The 18,924-nt window shown below is 43.2% G+C and overlaps 1 protein-coding gene across 1 annotated transcript; it reads right to left on the reverse strand.

Moving 5' to 3' along the window:
* Window positions 1–359: 359 nt before the first annotated feature.
* LOC307129409 (hatching enzyme 1.2-like) lies at window positions 360–14,509 on the reverse strand. The gene is made up of 9 exons (XM_079821805.1): window positions 14,415–14,509; window positions 14,267–14,297; window positions 14,127–14,189; window positions 13,842–13,994; window positions 13,645–13,762; window positions 13,383–13,561; window positions 11,233–11,314; window positions 10,987–11,108; window positions 360–1,357 (listed from the first exon to the last, which is right to left on the reverse strand). The coding sequence occupies exons 1-9, from the start codon at window positions 14,481–14,483 to the stop codon at window positions 1,353–1,355; spliced, it is 822 nt and encodes a 273-aa protein (XP_079677931.1). The 5' UTR covers window positions 14,484–14,509; the 3' UTR covers window positions 360–1,352.
* Window positions 14,510–18,924: the final 4,415 nt, after the last annotated feature.

The following is an 18,924-nucleotide window of genomic DNA, read 5'->3' on the forward strand; positions in this document are numbered from 1 at the left end:
ATCACACAGTGTAGCTTTAAGCAACCTCCTAAGTTATACCTTTAGAGTCTTCGTAGCGCGCTAAGAGACAACGTTATCGGGAAATGCAGCCCAGATTATTTTGCACTCCACTCCAAACGCTGTTCATTTCAAAAATATATTTTGTCGATGATTTTTTATTTCAAAAGCATTTCTAAATTCAGTTAATATTTCCAACAAACTAAATTCCAAGCCAAAATAACGAAGTGGTAAAAAGTGGTTTGAGTTGCCACCATGCAAATTCAATTTAAATTCATCTCTGTATGTGGCAGGCTGCAGCAATGCGTCACAATAACCTGGTGTATGTAAAAGTGGATCATTCTTTACAGATGGTGGTGTGTTTGGACAGAAGACGACAGAGTCCTTTATTAAACTCATAAAAAACAATAGAATATAAAATTCCACAATTTATAAAGACCTTGAAGCAGATAAGATAGAGAAACACCCAGAAACACCCCATATGTGCCGCTCAAGTATAAGGTGCTTTCCTTGCCATCAATGCTTGGATAACACACACGTCTCCTTCCATTAAAAATGGCGTGCGGTGGCTGGGATATACATAAACCTAACAACATATGTGGCATAGTTTTTGGAATGACTTATCATGAGATGAAAAAAATGTTTTTAGACACATAACATCAGTTAATGGAAACGCCATAATTTCGCTATATTTTTTTATCAACTAGGCTATTAGCAAATATCGCAAAAGTTTTGCTCAAATCTGTAATGGAAAAAAAAGCTAGTATTATAAAACATATTGTGAAATATAATTACAATTGTAAAAAAATAACTGGTTTGTTTTCTAATATGTTTTCAAATGTAATTTATTCCTGTGATGCAAAGCTGATTTTTCAGCAGCCTTTGTTTCAGTCTTCTATCACATCATCATTCAGAATCAGAAATCATTTTTTTTATATTAATATCAAGACAACGATACAGTTGATTGCATTCACCAGCTTTACTACACAAAGGGATTGCCAAGTAAAAGAAAAAGATAAGCTGTTATAAAAAAAATTGGTTAATTAAAACAGTCACAGAAACCATCAGTCATAGGGTTGTTGTTTAGCAACACATTTTTTTTAGCAACATCTTGTTTTAAAGAACATTTTAATTTTACATTGTTTGCTTTTTTTGTTGATTTGTCACAAGCATGGATACAGGAACACATTATCTTTTATTATTATTATCTTATCTGATTTTAGGATGTACATGGAATAAGTAAAATCATTTGATACTGTGATGTGCAAAAAGGAAAGCTTAAAAAAAATGCTAGGAAAAAAGGGGATGAACTATTTCATCAAACACGTTCTTCATACAGCCCAGCAGCACTTTTCTTAACCTGAGAAAAAAAAGAAGCAATGAATATGAAATGAAAGACACGGTTTTGTTGTGATAAGAACAAGTCATAATTTCCCAGCAGGCACACAACGTCATAAGACGTTGATATTTGGTTACATTTTGGTTGTGACGTCAGGTGACCAAAATTCAACGTCAGCTCAACGTCTAATGCCAACGTTAATTTGACGTCCAATACCAACATCAGCTGATGTTGATATTTAGTTGTTTTTAGGTTGTGTTGTTAAGTAACCAAAATCCAACGTTGAGCCAACATCTCAAGCCAACATCATATTGACGTCAGATTCTAACATCATTAGACGTTGATCCTTTGTTGGTTTTAGGTTGTGGTATTAACTAACCTAAATCTAACGTTGAACCAACGTCTCAAGCCAACATCATATTGACGTCAGATTCTAACATCATTAGACGTTGATCCTTTGTTGGTTTTAGGTTGTGGTATTAACTAACCAAAATCTAACGTTGAACCAACGTCTCAAGCCAACATCATATTGAAGTCAGATTCTAACATCATTAGACGTTGATCCTTTGTTGGTTTTAGGTTGTGGTAACTAACGAAGATCAAACGTTGAGCCAACGTCTCAAGCCAACATCATATTGACGTCAGATTCTAACATCATTAGACGTTGATCCTTTGTTGGTTTTAGGTTGTGGTATTAACTAACCTAAATCTAACGTTGAACCAACGTCTCAAGCCAACATCATATTGATGTCAGATTCTAACATCATTAGACGTTGATCCTTTGTTGGTTTTAGGTTGTGGTATTAACTAACCAAAATCTGACGTTGAACCAACGTCTCAAGCCAACATCATATTGAAGTCAGATTCTAACATCATTAGACGTTGATCCTTTGTTGGTTTTAGGTTGTGGTAACTAACGAAGATCTAACGTTGAGCCAACGTCTCAAGCCAACATCATATTGACGTCAGATTCTAACATCATTAGACGTTGATCCTTTGTTGGTTTTAGGTTGTGGTATTAACTAACCTAAATCTAACGTTGAACCAACGTCTCAAGCCAACATCATATTGATGTCAGATTCTAACATCATTAGACGTTGATCCTTTGTTGGTTTTAGGTTGTGGTATTAACTAACCAAAATCTAACGTTGAGCCAACGTCTCAAGCCAACATCATATTGACGTCAGATTCTAACATCATTAGACGTTGATCCTTTGTTGGTTTTAGGTTGTGGTATTAACTAACCAAAATCTAACGTTGAGCCAACGTCTCAAGCCAACATCACATTGACGTCAGATTCTAACATCATTAGACGTTGATATTTTATTCGTTTTAGGTTGTGAAACTCTAACATGAAACAGGAAACTCTAACATCATTAGACGCTGATCTTTTGTTGGTTTTAACACATTTGTAGTGGAGTAGACCTCCCGAAGCTACTAGTGTCGAGGAGCGGGTGTGTTACGGAAACGTGGTGTTGTCAGACGCGGCACTCAGTAGGCGGATGTTTGTATTGGTGCATTTCTACAGTGAGCTGAAATGACAAGAGTGCACATTTGGTAAATAAATATAAAACAACATTTATTCATCACACAACTATTTACAACACAACCAAGGAGGCTTTGCTTGAGTTTTTTCTCCGGATTTTGTTGTTTTTAAGAAAGAAAAAATAATAATTTTGTGTGTTTAATATGGTCACCTTTTCCGTTCTACATGGAGCTCACGCATCGGTAGTTCCCTTTCAGTCGGTCACTACGACGTACGTCGGTAATAACCGACGAATTGGGATCACTTCAGAGAGCCCCTATCAGCTTCGAGAACTTAAGAACAGGCCAATGAACAATTGGCGTGCGAGATTTGCATCTCGCGCTCCGCCCCGCGCCGCGGGTATAAACGGGAAGCGAGAGCACCGCACTGACGTCATTCACTTCGGAGCCGAACCGGCGTTTGAAGTTGCAGAGACTGCTTTCCTGTCTTTTCAGCGAAAGAGAATTCATCAGAACAGAGAATTCATCAGAACAGAGAAGAGGATCGTGTGCTGGTGTGACGGCGCTTTCCAGCGGGACCGCGAACTCAAGCTGCTAGAAGGAACAAACTGCTGTTATCACAGCAATCTGTTGGTATCGGTGGGCGTTCCATTCTTTGAGTGCAAACACAGGCTGCACTATCCCCTGTGTGTTGCCGCGGTTTCCCTGGGTGCTTCAGCACTCTCTTAAAAGAGCGTTCCTCACAAAAAGAGCAACACGGGTGTGACACTGCGTCTTTTTCAAGACGTCATTCCACTCGTGCGTTTCTGGATGCGGTTGTTTCCTGTCCTGACGGCCACGATCCCTCTCGCATAAACATGTTGAGACTGTGTTCGTGGGTGATCCGTGTTCTCTCAGGGGAACGGGACCACGTCGACGCGCTGGTCATCTCGCCTTCCGCGTGAGGGTTTGAGTGTTCAGCGCGCCGTGTGCCGTCTAGCTGCCGAGTGACAGCGCGGGTTGCCACGGCAGCTCAGCGCGCGTCACTCGGCGGCTACGCATGTTGAGACAGTGTTTGTGGGTGGTCTATGCTCTCTAATGAGAGCATGGCCACGTCGGCGCGCTGTTCATCTTGCCTTTTTCATAAGGGCTTGAGTGTTCAGCGCGCCGTGTGCCGTCTCACGGCCACGCCACTGTCTCACATGTCTGCCGGTAGCTTACAGATGGGATTGCTGGTCCTAAAAAATAAATAAATAAATAATTAAAAAAAAAAAAAAAAAAAAAAAAGGACCTAGCGTTTCGTTTGGGGCTCTAGCAGAGGACAGATGTCAATCGCTGCATCGGAGAGAGGGCTGTTATGTGTTGAAAATGAAGATGATGCTGAGATTCCCACTATAATAGTGGGCGCTCGTGCTGAATCCGATTCATGCTCGACAGCCATGCTTTCCCGGGTGGCTGAGGTATAGTGCAACGCATAATTCGCCTTGCCTGCCTCTTGCCTTTCCCGGATGTGCGTTGGAAGGCTTTTGCATTATGGAACTATTGGTGGCAAAATATGGAACACCAATAGGGCCATAATCTGTATAAAGTTTTCCTCTCTCTCACTACCCTCATCGGTGGGGTGGCAGTGCCACTGGCAGGCCACCTCCGCCCTGCTTAGGGCATGAGGGTAGTTCTCAGCCGAGGTTGAGCTGCGCACAGCGCTGGCCCTTGGCTAGACGATGTCCAGAAACACCATTGACCCGGATTTGGTTCGGGACTGTTCTTCCCCCGGAGGAGGGCCGGGTAAAAACCATTAGTAATTCTGTTCCGCCACTGGGGTTAAAAACAGCCAGTGGTACCCAAATATATATCTAAAAAAAAAAAAAAAAAAAAAAAGACAAGAACAGTTCCAATATCTCTGGGTCTCAGGAGTTCAGGAATGGCAGCGTGTGACGCTACAAGCCTCGCCGCCCTCATTCCCCTCCCCACAAGAGGGCGAGAATGGCAGTGTGTGACGCTACAAGCCTCGCCACTCTCATTCCCCTCTTCTCAGCGGTGTGTGGACGACAGTGCGCGACGCTATGCCTCGCCGCTCTTGTTCCCCGCTGAGGAAGGAGGTGAGGCAGACCGTGTGCAACGCCACAAAGCCTTGCCACGCTCAGCCCCTCCTTCATTTGGAGAGCGCGCTGGGCGGTGTACAACGCTCCCATGCCTTGTCAGCCTCTGGTGCCTCTCCAAATCGCCAGCAGGGGGTGCCGGCTGTGGGAACGCACTCAAGCGGCCTTCCCACACTCGCGCACCCCCTCAGCGGATGCAGGTCGTGTGTCAGACCCAGACCCCTACACGGACCACTCCCATGTCGTCCTGGGGTCCCTGCATTCCGCCTCGCTGCCCTGCTGCGGGTACGTCTGTGGTACCGATGACCCCGCTTGTTCGGTCTCTGGGGGCCTGGCTAGCGCTCCCCAGCCCGTCTCGCTGGGTCGTCTGTACCATCAGACTCGGTTTGCGATTCAGTTCGCCCGGCGTCCGCCCAAGTTCGGGGGCGTTCACTTCACGTCTATTGCGTGGGTGGATGCCCCCGTGCTTCGGGCGGAGATCGCTGTCCTACTGGCGAAGGACGCGATAAAGCCGGTCCCTCCAGCCGATATGAAGTCTGGGTTCTACAGCCCGTACTTCATTGTACCCAAGAAAGGTGGCGGGTTACGACCGATCCTGGATCTGCGTTACCTGAACCGCTCCCTCCACAGGATGCCGTTCCGAATGTTAACCCAGAAACGCATCTTCAGATGCATCCGTCCCCAGGATTGGTTTGCAGCGATCGACCTGAAGGACGTGTACTTTCATGTCTCGATTCTCCCTCGACACAGACCGTTTCTACGCTTTGCTTTCGACGGACGGGCATACCAGTACAAAGTCCTGCCCTTCGGGCTGTCCCTGTCGCCCCGTGTCTTCACGAAAGTCGCGGAGGCGGCCATTGCTCCCATGAGAGAGCGTGGTGTTCGCATCCTCAACTATCTCGACGACTGGCTGATTCTTGCCCAGTCACGGGAGCAGTTGTGCGAACACAGGGACATGGTGCTCCGGCACCTCAGCCAGTTGGGTCTTCGGGTCAACTGGGAGAAGAGCAAACTCTGTCCCGTACAGAGGATCTCTTTTCTCGGGATGGAGATCGACTCGGTCGCCATGACTGCGCGCCTCAAAGAGGAGTGCGTCCAGTCGGTGCTGAGCTGCTTGAGTACGCTCAAACGCAGTACAGCGGTTCCACTGAAACATTTTCAGAGGCTCCTGGGGCATATGGCAGCAGCAGCCGCAGTAACGCCGCTAGGGCTGCTCCATATGAGACCGCTTCAGCACTGGCTACACGACCGAGTCCCGAGATGGGCGTGGCACAGCGGGTCCCTCCGTGTCCAAGTGACACCGAGATGCCGCCAAACCCTCACCCCGTGGTCGGACCCTTCATTTCTACGGGCAGGAGTGCCTCTAGAACAAGTGTCCAGGCATCATGTTGTCTCCACGGATGCCTCACCCACGGGTTGGGGGGCCACGTACAACGGGCTTGCAGTATCGGGTCTGTGGACGGGGCCCCAACTGCAATGGCATATCAATTGCCTAGAGTTGCTGGCAGTTCGTCTTGCTCTCAGCCGCCTCAAAGGGTCGCTCAAAGACAAGCACGTTCTGGTCCGGACGGACAGCACGACGGCCGTTGCGTACATCAACAAACAAGGTGGTCTACGCTCCCGCCGTTTGTCCCAACTCGCCCGCCATCTCCTCATGTGGAGTCAGAAGCATCTGAGGTCCCTTCGTGCTATCCACATTCCGGGCCTGCTCAATCGTGCGGCCGACGAGCTGTCACGGTTGCCAGTGCTTCCCGGAGAGTGGCGACTCCACCCCCAGGTGGTCCAGCTGATTTGGAGTCGCTTTGGGGCCGCACAGATCGATCTGTTTGCCGCCCACGACACGACCCACTGCCAGTTGTTTTATTCCCTGTCCGAGGGGACCCTCGGCACGGATGCACTGGCACACAGCTGGCCCCGGGCTCTGCGCAAATATGCGTTTCCCCCAGTGAGCCTTCTTGCACAGACACTGTGCAAGGTCAGGGAGGACGAGGAGCATCTCCTCTTGGTAGCTCTGTACTGGCCCAACAGGACGTGGTTCCCGGAACTAGTGCTCCTCGCGACAGCACCTCCTTGGCCCATTCCTCTGAGGTAGGACCTTCTGTCTCAGAGACGGGGCACCCTATGGCACCCGCGTCCAGACCTCTGGAAACTCCATGTCTGGTCCCTGGACGGGACGCGGAGGTTCTAGGTGACCTACCGCAAGCGGTAGTCGACACCATCGCTTCCGCCAGAGCCCCCTCTACGAGACGGCTTTATGCGTTGAAGTGGAACCTGTTCGTCGACTGGTGCTCTTCTCGCCGAGAAGACCCCCGGAAGTGTTCGATCGGATCTGTGCTATCTTTTCTTCAAGACGGGTTGGAGCGAAGGCTGTCTCCCTCCACCCTCAAGGTATATGTTGCCGCCATCGCCGCAAGCCATGACCTCATTGATGGTGAGTCCTTAGGCAAGCATGATCTGATCGTCAGGTTCCTAAGGGGAGCGAGGAGACTAAATCCTCCTCGCCCTTCTTCTATACCCTCTTGGGACTTGTCTCTGGTGCTGACCGCACTGCAGAGGGCGCCCTTCGAGCCTTTACAGTCAGTAGAGCTTAAGATCTTGTCTCTAAAGACAATACTCCTGATTGCATTGGCCTCAGTTAAGAGGGTAGGGGACCTGCAGGCATTTTCGGTCGACGAATCGTGCCTGGAATTCGGGCCGGGTGATTCTCAGGTGACCCTGAGACCCTGGCCTGGATATGTGCCCAAGGTTCCCACTACTCCCTTCCGGGACCAAGTGGTGAGCCTGCAAGCGCTGCCTTCGGAGGAGGCAGACCCAGCCCTAGCTTTGCTCTGTCCCGTCCGTGCTCTCCGGACTTACGTGGACAGAACGCAAAGCTTCAGGACCTCAGAGCAGCTCTTCGTCTGTTACGGAGGACAGCAGAAGGGAAAGGCTGTCTCCAAGCAGAGGATGGCCCACTGGATAGTGGATGCCATCGTCTTGGCGTATGAATCCCAAGACGTGCCCTGCCCGCTCGGGGTTAGAGCTCACTCCACCTGGGGTGTAGCTTCTTCCTGGGCGCTGGCTCGTGGCGCCTCGCTGACAGACATTTGTAGAGCTGCGGGCTGGGCGACACCCAACACGTTCGCTAGGTTTTATAGCCTGCGTGTAGAGCCGGTGGCTTCTCGTGTGCTCGCTTCCCATAGTCAGCTTCACTGAAGTGCCCGTTCTAGTGTCGGCTTGCTGCGCCATTCCCTTCCCCTGGAACGGATACGTGCGCTTATTTTCTCCAGTCGAGTTCCCCAGGATAGGCGAACCCTGTTGAGTCCTCCGCACCCCTCGGCAGTCGGATGTTGCGGAGCGTCCGACGCCAGGTCTGGCACTCGTATGCATTGGTGGAACTTGTGTCAGGCTGGGTTCCGTATGTTGTGACCCCTACGGCGGTCCCATACGTGTATTTCCACGGTACAGCTCCCTACGGCGAGCTCGTGTCTTTCCCTTGGCAGAGTTCTCTGCCGTCTCAGTACGGTGTCGTCCCCCGCCTGCATTAGGCCGGGGCCTCTCCTGGGACTCCGTATGTTGTGCTGCCCACGGCCAGCCCATACGTGTTCTCCACATGGTAACTCCCTCCGGGCATGATGTGGCTCCCGCAGCGTCCTTCGGGCACGCTTTCCCAGCGTTATCCAATCAAGTCTGCTGAATGGGTCTTGCGGAACAGCAGTATGACTCTTCTAGCGTGAATCTTCCCGCCCGCTTCAGAACGGGGTCTGAGGGGCTCTCGCTGGGCGCTGGAAGTGGTAGTAACTGTGGCGTTTTCCATAGGGATCCCAATTCGTCGGTTATTACCGACGTACGTCGTAGTGACCGACTGAAAGGGAACGTCTCGGTTACGTATGGTAACCCTCGTTCCCTGAAGGAGGGAACGGAGACGTACGTCCCGTCGCCACAGTTCCTTCCATCACTGCTTGGCCGAGTCACTGGTTCGGCTCCTCAGTGAAAAACGTCAGTGCGGTGCTCTCGCTTCCCGTTTATACCCGCGGCGCGGGGCGGAGCGCGAGATGCAAATCTCGCACGCCAATTGTTCATTGGCCTGTTCTTAAGTTCTCGAAGCTGATAGGGGCTCTCTGAAGTGATCCCAATTCGTCGGTTATTACCGACGTACGTCTCCGTTCCCTCCTTCAGGGAACGAGGGTTACCATACGTAACCGAGACGTTTTTTGTTGAAATTTTTTTATAAGGACTCATTTTTTATATAAGGATTTTTTTCTACTTGCCCTGCCAAAATTTTCACTGGCCCCACCACAAAAAAGTAATAAATAAAATAAAATAAAATAAGCCCAGTATTGTTTTTGTTGTTTTTGATCCATATAACCTTAATAAATAAGTTTATGACTCCAAAAACTACTAGCCTAACTAATATATATTGTAAATATTGTTAAAGACAATCAGTAATAAAATAAGAACAAATAATCAAATTACGAGCAACAGCACAGCAGAACAAACATACAAATTATGTAGGTTAATATAGGTCTAAACTAGATTTTCATGAACACAAATAGTAATCAAATGTAAAATGTTACTGCATAGTCTGCATTAAATTATATATCACTGCATATAAATATAGATTAACCCTTATTAAAAGTTATTCCGTCAAGAGTCGTGAGTGATTTTTTTTCTGTCTTTTGTTATCGCTACGATATTTTCCACTTTCCATGTTATACGTTAGGGAGCGCTATTACACATCTCCTGAATGAGTACAGCATCTCTTGATTAAAACAAGCGAAGAAGAAGAACAAGAAGCAGCAGCAATGACAACGATTACAGACTGGTGATATCACTGAATTCATAGTGTGAAATATCCTAAACCATTGCTTTTGGTTCCATCTAATCATTGCTCAGTCAGTTGTTTGTTGTTTCTTCTTTTTTTGTGTACATATTCACAACAGACCTAAGTAAATGTTTAGAGATTTGTAGGTTTTAGATTTTGGAATTGCATGTTATCCCTTGTGTTGCCAGAAGATAAAAACCTGGCATGGGTAAGCCCATGCATGACCTTCCTTCTAGCACCAGAGTAGAACCAGTGTGACATCTGCATTAGATTTGACGAACCTGACAAAAACAATGACAACCGGTTCATAATGTGTTACGTATAATTAATTATTTGGACACTTAAATCCTTTTCTTTTTATATCCACTGGCTGATGAGAAATGAGATAATGGCCAGTTTCAATATGAATGTAATGTCTGTCCAACGTTGGAGGTTGATGTCAATCTGGTGTTGTGTTTAGAACCCAATGTCAGATTGACGTCAACCTCCAACGTTGGACGGACTTTGCATTTTGGTTGAAAATGAAAATCGGTTGACGTCAGAACCCAACATCAGATTGACATCAGAACCCAACGTCAGATTGACATCAGAACCCAACGTCAGATTGACGTCAACGTCCAACGTAGGACGCACGTTGCATTTTGGTTGAAAATGAAAATCGGTTGACGTCAGAACCCAACGTCAGATTGACATCAGAACCCAACGTCAGATTGACATCAGAACCCAACGTCAGATTGACGTCAACGTCCAACGTTGGACGGATGTTGCATTTTGGTTGAAAATGAAAATCGGGTTGACGTCAGAACCCTACGTCAAATTGACGTCAGAACCCTACGTCAGATTGACGTCAGAATCCGTCAGATTGACGTCAACATCCAGCGTTGGACGGACGTTGCATTTTGGTTGAAAATGAAAATTGGGTTGACGTCAGAACCCAACGTCACATTGACGTCAACATCCAACGTTGGACGGACGTTGCAATTTGGTTGAAAATGAAAATTGGGTTGACGTCAGAGCCCAACGTCAATCTGATGTTGTGTTTTGACGTCAACCCGATTTTCATTTTCAACCAAAATGCAACGTCTGTCCGACGTTGGGCTCCAACTTCAATCTGACGTCATATTGACGTCTGGTGCCTGCTGGGTTAAGTCATAATTATAAACCCCACTATAAAGACCAGCCATGCTTAGCTTTGTAGTCTAAGGTGGAGTTTTCAGCACAGAATCACACATTTTAATCACAGCTTTTTTATTCAAATGACTGAAATGAAAGGCTGTACTTACTGCAGTAGAGTCTGTTAAGGCGTAGGATGTCATTTTGGCTCATTTGTTTAGCTTCACCAATCACAACGTTGCTATCAGGAATGGGGATCATGGTTGGCATATTATTCATGGAAAAAGCGTTCCTAAAACCACACATATCAAGAAACCACAGTAAAAACTGTTTACTATGTTTTTAGCATATCCAAATAATAATAATAATAATAATAATAATAATAATAATTTCACTGAACTCACAAGAACGCTTACCTTTCATATTGCATCACAGAGTTGTAGTCATAGGGGGTAGCCAGATTGTTGGTTTCTGCTTTTCTGAAATTGCGCTGTTGTGCTGTTACAGTGCACAGGAAAGTATTAACGACTGTTAATGTCAACCTGGTTAAAACACTGTGAAGTTTAATCTAGACTATGCAATAATTGTGACTAAATTTAATATGCCCTGTTTTATGCTTTTTTTTTCTCTTATTCTTTTTTCTATTTGATCATCTTTTATTATCTTTATCTCTTGCAGTCTTCTTAAGGGTTACTTCAGTGATTTAGCATTAAGCTTTGTATTTAAACTGGGTCATTTATGTAGTAGAAATGTGAAATTATTTTTTTAATTTGGTGCCTTCTAGACTGAGAAAAGACAGAAAATGCTTCGCTGCCCTACGAGGCCACTCCGTACACCGTCGTTTTGATCTTCATAGTAATACAATAATTTTGTTCAGTTAGAGAAAAAACACTACAATTAAAAACTGAACGTGTCTTTTCACTAAAGTATGAGTGAGCCGAACGAAAGTCACATCACAGACGCAGCAGTGTCAGATTTCATTCCTCACGAAGAGCTGAGCAGAGCTGAGGTAACGTTAAAGGGTTAGTTCACCCTCATGTCGTTCGACACCCGTAAGACCTCCGTTCATATTCGGAACACAAATGAAGATATTTTTGTTGAAAGCTGATGGCTGAGAAAGGCTTCAGATAGGCCTCCATTGGCATTCAGTACATTTACACTCACAAGACCCAGAAAAGGCACTTAAAACGTCGTTACAAAGTCCATCTCACCACAGTGACTCTACAATAATTTTACGATGCGACGACAATAGTTTTTGTGCGCAAAAAAAAATCTAAATAACACCTTTATCCAACTTGTTCTTGTCTTCCGTGTGTGCCTCCACGACGCATGCGTGAGAATATGACGCAGATCCGGCGTTCGGACACATGACCCAGAAGCGATTTGTTTACAAGCAGAGGAAGACGCGCGTATCTAAGCTGTTGGATTCTACATTGATCGTGCTTTAGGTCTCGGCGTAGTTCTCAAAATGGGACTAAAGTGTGCATTTCATGGATTCCCGAACCCCGGCGCTACATCATATTCTCACGCATGCGTCGTGGAGGTACACACGGAAGACAAGAACAAGTTGGATAAAGGCGTTATTTAGATTTTTTTTTGCGCACAAAAACTATTGTCGTCGCATCGTAAAATTATTGTAGAGTCACTGTGGTGAGATGGACTTTGTAACAACGTTTTAAGTGCCTTTTCTGGGTCTTGGGAGTGTAAATGTACTGAATGCCAATGGAGGCCTATCTGAAGCCTTTCTCAGCCATCAGCTTTCAACAAAAATATCTTCATTTGTGTTCCGAATATGGAGGTCTTACGGGTGTCGAACGACATGAGGGTGAGTAATTAATGACAGAATTTTCATTTTTGGGTGAACTAACCCTTTAAGCGCCAGTCTGGCACGTTTTCAGATCGCATATGGAAGCTAAACTATCACAGGAATTCATTGAAAAGTTGAAACACTCACTTTGCTCTGCATCGATCCGTTATGATTGTCCGTGCGGCCGTCTGTGTCTTACATTCTGTGCGTGAGATCTCTCCCCTGTGGACGGATTTATAACATGCGGAACAGTTCCATCTAGTGGCTGTAGTCTTTAGCCTCTGGCCAAAAAATCCTCAGATGATGCAAAATTACGATATTTGCGTCATCGGAGGATTTTTTTCCAGAAATAAAATGCATAATACTCTCGTCTCAGGGGGATATGAGGGGGAAAAGTACCATTATTTCAATATACTACCGGGTTTCTACTGATACAATGTCTAATGCTAAATCACTGAAGTTACCCTTTAAACTCTTAATTCTATATAGGCTGTACTGTTATTTATACTATAATATTCATATTTATATATTTTAAATACATATTTACATGGTTTCTGTTGTGTTAAAACACTTCATAAACACTCATATAAATAAAAAGCTTTACTATTTACATTTGAATCATCAGAAATCTGTGTAGACCTACTGAATTCTATTTTTAAAACTCTGTAAAACTCTGCTCTGTAAAGTTTGCCAACAGAACGCAGACTAATTTCAAACATAACCAGTTTCTCAAAATAATTCTAAACAGAAGAATCCTACCAGGATCGATGTTCTGAAAAAGGATTCGGATGTGTTTGTCACGGTCACTGCGGTTCTGTTCATGGTGGAACCCGAGAGCGTGAAGGAGTTCGTGCTGAACAGTCTCATGATAGACACACCCATTACGCTCGAGAGAAACAACCTGCGCTTCACTTCGGCGCCCCAAATATGAATAGCATCTGTGGACCACATAATACATTAAATTGTATATTTATGTGAAGGGAAAACATATTTACTAGGAGCCCTGAATACAGAGATTTACCCAGAATCAGATTTTATGCGAAGATAGTTCCTCTGCCCGTTATGAGGTACGAATCGAATGCAGGAAACTTGCGCAAAGGACTGTATACCTTTTTGAATCACTGCTATTTCCTGTGGAGCTGTGGAAGGGATAGACTGTTGAACAGAATATGTTACACTGATGAGATTATATCAAATTTAGTGAACATTGCCACTTACAGTACTGGTTTTCGATCACGTAGGGCACATAGACTTTTCCATCTTTGCTTCTATCCCATTTGCACCCACGAGCGGTACATGGATCTGCATTCTGTAGCCCGCTTGCTACAGCGATGTCTCCAAACTTGATCAAAGGCTTATCCAGTCCCAGTCCTGCGTAGTAGTATAATGCACAATAATTCAGTATGTTGATACTGGTTTTATAGGATGAAGGGAGCTGAGGAATTTTCCATGAACTGCTACACAAAATATGTGCATTAAATGATATAGCCTTTAAACTCATACCTGCATGTTTGTTGGTTTCAATTATAGTTGACACTGATATATAATCTTTCTCAGTGATGTCACCTGAGATATGAATCAGTAAATTATTAATAAAACACAACAAAATTACAGGTTCGTTTTTTTTTTCTTTTGCATCTTACCAGTCTTCCCAGGGATCTTTTCAATTAAATCCTTTAAGAATTTGAAACAAATGAATATTAGAAACCAGTGGTTAAAAATGAAAAGTTGCTCCCATTGGGATGACAATTTTACATTTCAGATATTGTTGACATATTGTTGTCTTCTCACCTGAATAGTGCGACTCTGAGCAGGAACAGAGCTCAGCAGTAGAGAGATGAACGCCACCAAAAAGTACATGATGAGAGCTTTCTGAGAAACTGTTCTGGGTCAAACAGAGCTGACAGTTATATATTCTTATGAAAGCATTAACTTCCTTTTCTGTGCAATAACCCAGCCTTCATGAATCCCGCGCTAAAATACCACAGAGTTTAAAAGCAGAAGTGTTCTTGTATTTGTACAAACAGTTAAATGAGCAATTCAGTTTTGAATTTTTATTTGTGCTGTATTATAATGTTGCAAATAGTTCTTGTAGGGTTTATGTCTTCCAATCCACAAGAGGATTCCTATAATTAGCCTACGGTGATGCATTGCTGCCACATACATATTATTTTTTCCACTATTTTTTGCACATGTCGTAATAACGAGAAGTTATGTCGTTTTAACGACATCTTTTCTCGTAATAACGAGATCTTATGTCGTAAAAACGACAGTTTTCTTGTTAAAACAATATTTTCTCCTAATAAGGACGTGTTGTATAGTGATGTGTGTATACACGGGTTTCCTGTTTACAAACATTACAGGGTGCGTGCGCATCCTGGAGGCAGAAAGACAGATCGCTGAGCTGGTCCGCTACTGCAACAACCTTAAGTATTGAAGCTTTCCTTATTGTTTGTATATAACTGCTGACTCAATAAAACGTGATTTTAGTTGGATCTGTTTGTTTGTCTTTAATTTTGCAGTGTTGCTGTGATACATGTAATAACAAAAATATTTTTTTGGCAAACGCATGCTTCCCCCTAGGTATGTTAAACATCAGGCACCCAGCACTGGCTCTGTTGGTACAATTAACCACGCAGCAACTCCTTGGCATTTTGACTTACAGACACGCCGCTAGTAACCTATAACACGAGAGGTTTCTTCTTTCTGCCTCTCGGGTGCGTGCGCAAGCAGTGATGACGTCGCCGAGAAATCCATGTATATGTATCCACATTAGAGAATTCATATAGCCTATGTGCCTTTGTCCCACTTGTTTGAAAAGTAGAAGCAAGCTCAGCGTAAAATAGGCTCTTCCACTGCCTGTATCAATGGCAGTACCCATAGCATGAAATTGTTGTAATTTATTGATGTAGCCTACAGTTCATAACAGATAGCCATGGGTAAGGTGCCATGCATGGACCGCTCATGATTAACCTCAGTGGCGTAACTTTAACCTAGTAAATAACGGACCCCGTTGCAGCCACAAATATCATAACTATCTATAATAGGCCTACTGTAATTAAGACATATATTCAAGAAATGTATTAAAAACAGAAAGACGCTATAGTTTTAGCCTTAGGCTACTCAAAGGCAGCGGAAACATGGCCAGTGGGTTCGTTACGCTTGTCAATTCATTCCCAGTGTTCCTGGTTTGCTTCTTATTTATTAAATGAACAGGCAATTAGTTGATGAAACCGAAAATTCATGAAATTTACTTTAAAGTGAACGAAATTCACTTTAAAGAAAGCCTTTCTATAAAACAAAACTCAATAAAAATCATGTCTGACACCACTCCATGTCTCCAGACATATTGCTCGCCTATATCTTACTCATGCCGACGAAAGCGCCCACGCATTTTTCCCTTTTCAACTCACAAGGTTTTTTTTTACCACTTTGTTATTTTGGCTTGGAATTTCGTTTGTTGGAAATTTGAACTGAATTTAGAAATGCTTTTGAAATTAAAAACTTTGCGTTTAATAAACAAAATGATTTTTTGAATGTAGACAGCGTTTGAAGTGGAATGCATTCAAAATAATCTGTTCCCTGAATCCACAGCCTTTGTTGTTATTGTGAGTTTACACAAATAAAAGTAGAATGTTTATAATTAGGCCTATGTCTTGAACTTATCTGTATGGTTAAAAATTACGGAGTATTGTGAGTTGTTTCCTGTCATAAAGGAAAAATTGTGCGGGCGCTTTCGTTGGACAGAGGGTTAAAGAAAACATAGCATATTTAGTTTCATAGTCAGGCTATATGTGAAAATATTAGCCTATTATATTATTATTTTTTTAATTTTAATATGTTGATTAAGGAAAGTGAGCAGCATGAGTAAGACTTATATAATATATAAGACTAATATGACTATATATAAGACTGACTAATATGTCTGAAGACATGGAGTGGGGTCAGACATGATTTTGTTTTATAGAAAGGCTTTCTTTAAAGAGAATTTCGTGAATTTTTGGATTCATCAACTAATTGCCTGTTTATTTAATAAGTAAGAAGCTAAATAGGCTCTAATGTGTATACAGACATAGCCTATATACACCACTATACAACACATGTCCTTATTAGGAGAAAATATATGTCGTTATTACGAGAAAAGATGTCGTTAAGACATAACATCTCGTTATTACGAGAAAAGATGTCGTTAAAACCACATAACATCTTGTTATTATGACATAATTGAGTAGAAAAAAATTATATGCTTGTGGCAGCAATGCGTCACCGTATATAATAAATTCCTAAAATTTTGAATATCTTTCTTGACTGTTTATGAGTCTATATTTTTATATGCATGAATTCATTTATTTATAAACCAATTGATTTTATTTATAGAATTAATCTACAATTCTACCCTTAGAAAGCCCAAATCTTTTTGTCCCCAGGACTCCATTTTGTGTCTTCAGAGATGTTCTTCTGCAGACCTCGGTTGTAACGCGTGGCTATTTGAGTTACTGTTGCCTTATTAGCTCGAATTAGTCTGGATTAGATGTCCCACAGAACTGCATCTCACTGGATATTTTCTCTTTTTTTAAACCATTCTCTGTAAACCCTACAGATATGAGTGTGAACGTCTCAGTTGATCAGCCGTTTCTGAAATACTCAGACCAGTCCATTCAAAGCCACTTAAATCAGCTTTCTTTCCCATTCTGATGCACAGTTTGAACTTCAGCAGATCATCTTGACCATGTCTACATGCCTAAATGCTGTAGTTGTGAGTTGCTTCCATGTGATTTGCTAATTAGATATTTGCGTTAACAGGCAGTTTAGCCAAGGTCAATGAGTGTATTAAAGTAAATTATTTATGAAAAAATATTTCAAAAGATGCCTTGCACAAACTGTATGGTTACAGGTTAATATGAAACATTTGCTCCATCAAATTTCACCATTTAACAGACCCTCATTTCAAAAGAAGAGGACCTTGTGCAACCTTTCAATGTAGGAGGCACTACTGTAGAACCTTACAAGCAGAAGGCTGGTCGCTGATACACAAACCATACGATAGAGGAAGAGCAATATGGATTTCTTTTATTCAGCTGTGTGTTTTCGAACATTCCATCTCATCTACAGTTGCGACCCTCAAATTATATTAAAAAAAGGGTGAATTAAAACAGTCCCAACTCTTAGTAAAATAATGCTAATCACAAACTCCTGAATCTGTAAAGTATTTAGTCCACCATGAATAGCGAAATGTAATTTTCCAAACATTTTCACACTTGATAACAGACATTTTTGTCCCACTCTGAAAAAAGAAACATGATACATACAAAATATAAACGCATTTCCTTATCAATGCAATTCAAAGAAGAATTTTCACCCTCTGCTGACAAAGCTTTCAAAATGTTATTCTTTTAAATGAATTAATAAGAGAAGGAAGGACTTAAGACATACAGTAGAGTTTGTTAATACGCAGAATATCATTTTAACTCATTTTCTCAGAACGGCCAATAGACACGCTATTGTCAGGAATAGGGACGATGGTTGGCTCTCTGTTCTTGGAGAAGGCAAACCTGAAACCACACAAACACTCCAGTATCAAACACATTCCACATTTGTTTAGTAGTTACAACCCTTTTCCCAGACATGTTTGGGGTATCCAGAGAAAATATGTATATTTTTGACTAAACAGGAAAACTTGCCTTCCATAGTGCAACACAGAGCTGTAGTCATAGGCAGTCTCCAGGTTGTTAGTCTTGATTTTGTCAAAGTTGTGCTCCTGCCCTATTACAGATCAAAAAGGAACAATATTCAGTAATATTAAAAATCAATCAAAGCTCTAATCTCCTATTTCTGCTTAAAAACCCCATTCAAGCACAAACTTTAGAGACTCTTAGCTGCATTTAACAGCAAAAGCTTCCCCACCATCGTTGAGAAGATTTGCAACTACAATGTAAAGGGTTTAGAACAAAACCTGCTGAAGAAATGTGTACCAATCAGATGTACCAGGAATTATGTTTTTAAAAAGATTTGGACATGATTGTTGCGGTCACTGCGGTTGTGTTAGTGGTGAAAGCCCAGCGGGTGAAGCAGCTCATGCAGCACTAGACTCAGGGAGATGCATCCATCACGGTCCAGAGACACAGTCTGACCTCCAATACGACGGCCCACAAAAGAGTAGCACCTATAGATCACACACAATGAAAGGATTTAAACAATATATAGAATTCAGTACTATTCACATACTAGTACAGTTCTCCTGGAGGAACCTGTATTTACAGTATGTTGGCCAGTATTAACCAGCAGCAAACTTTTTATTACA

Source organism: Gobio gobio (assembly GCF_949357685.1).
Source record: "Gobio gobio genome assembly, chromosome: 7".
In the NCBI taxonomy this organism is placed as follows: domain Eukaryota; kingdom Metazoa; phylum Chordata; class Actinopteri; order Cypriniformes; family Gobionidae; genus Gobio; species Gobio gobio.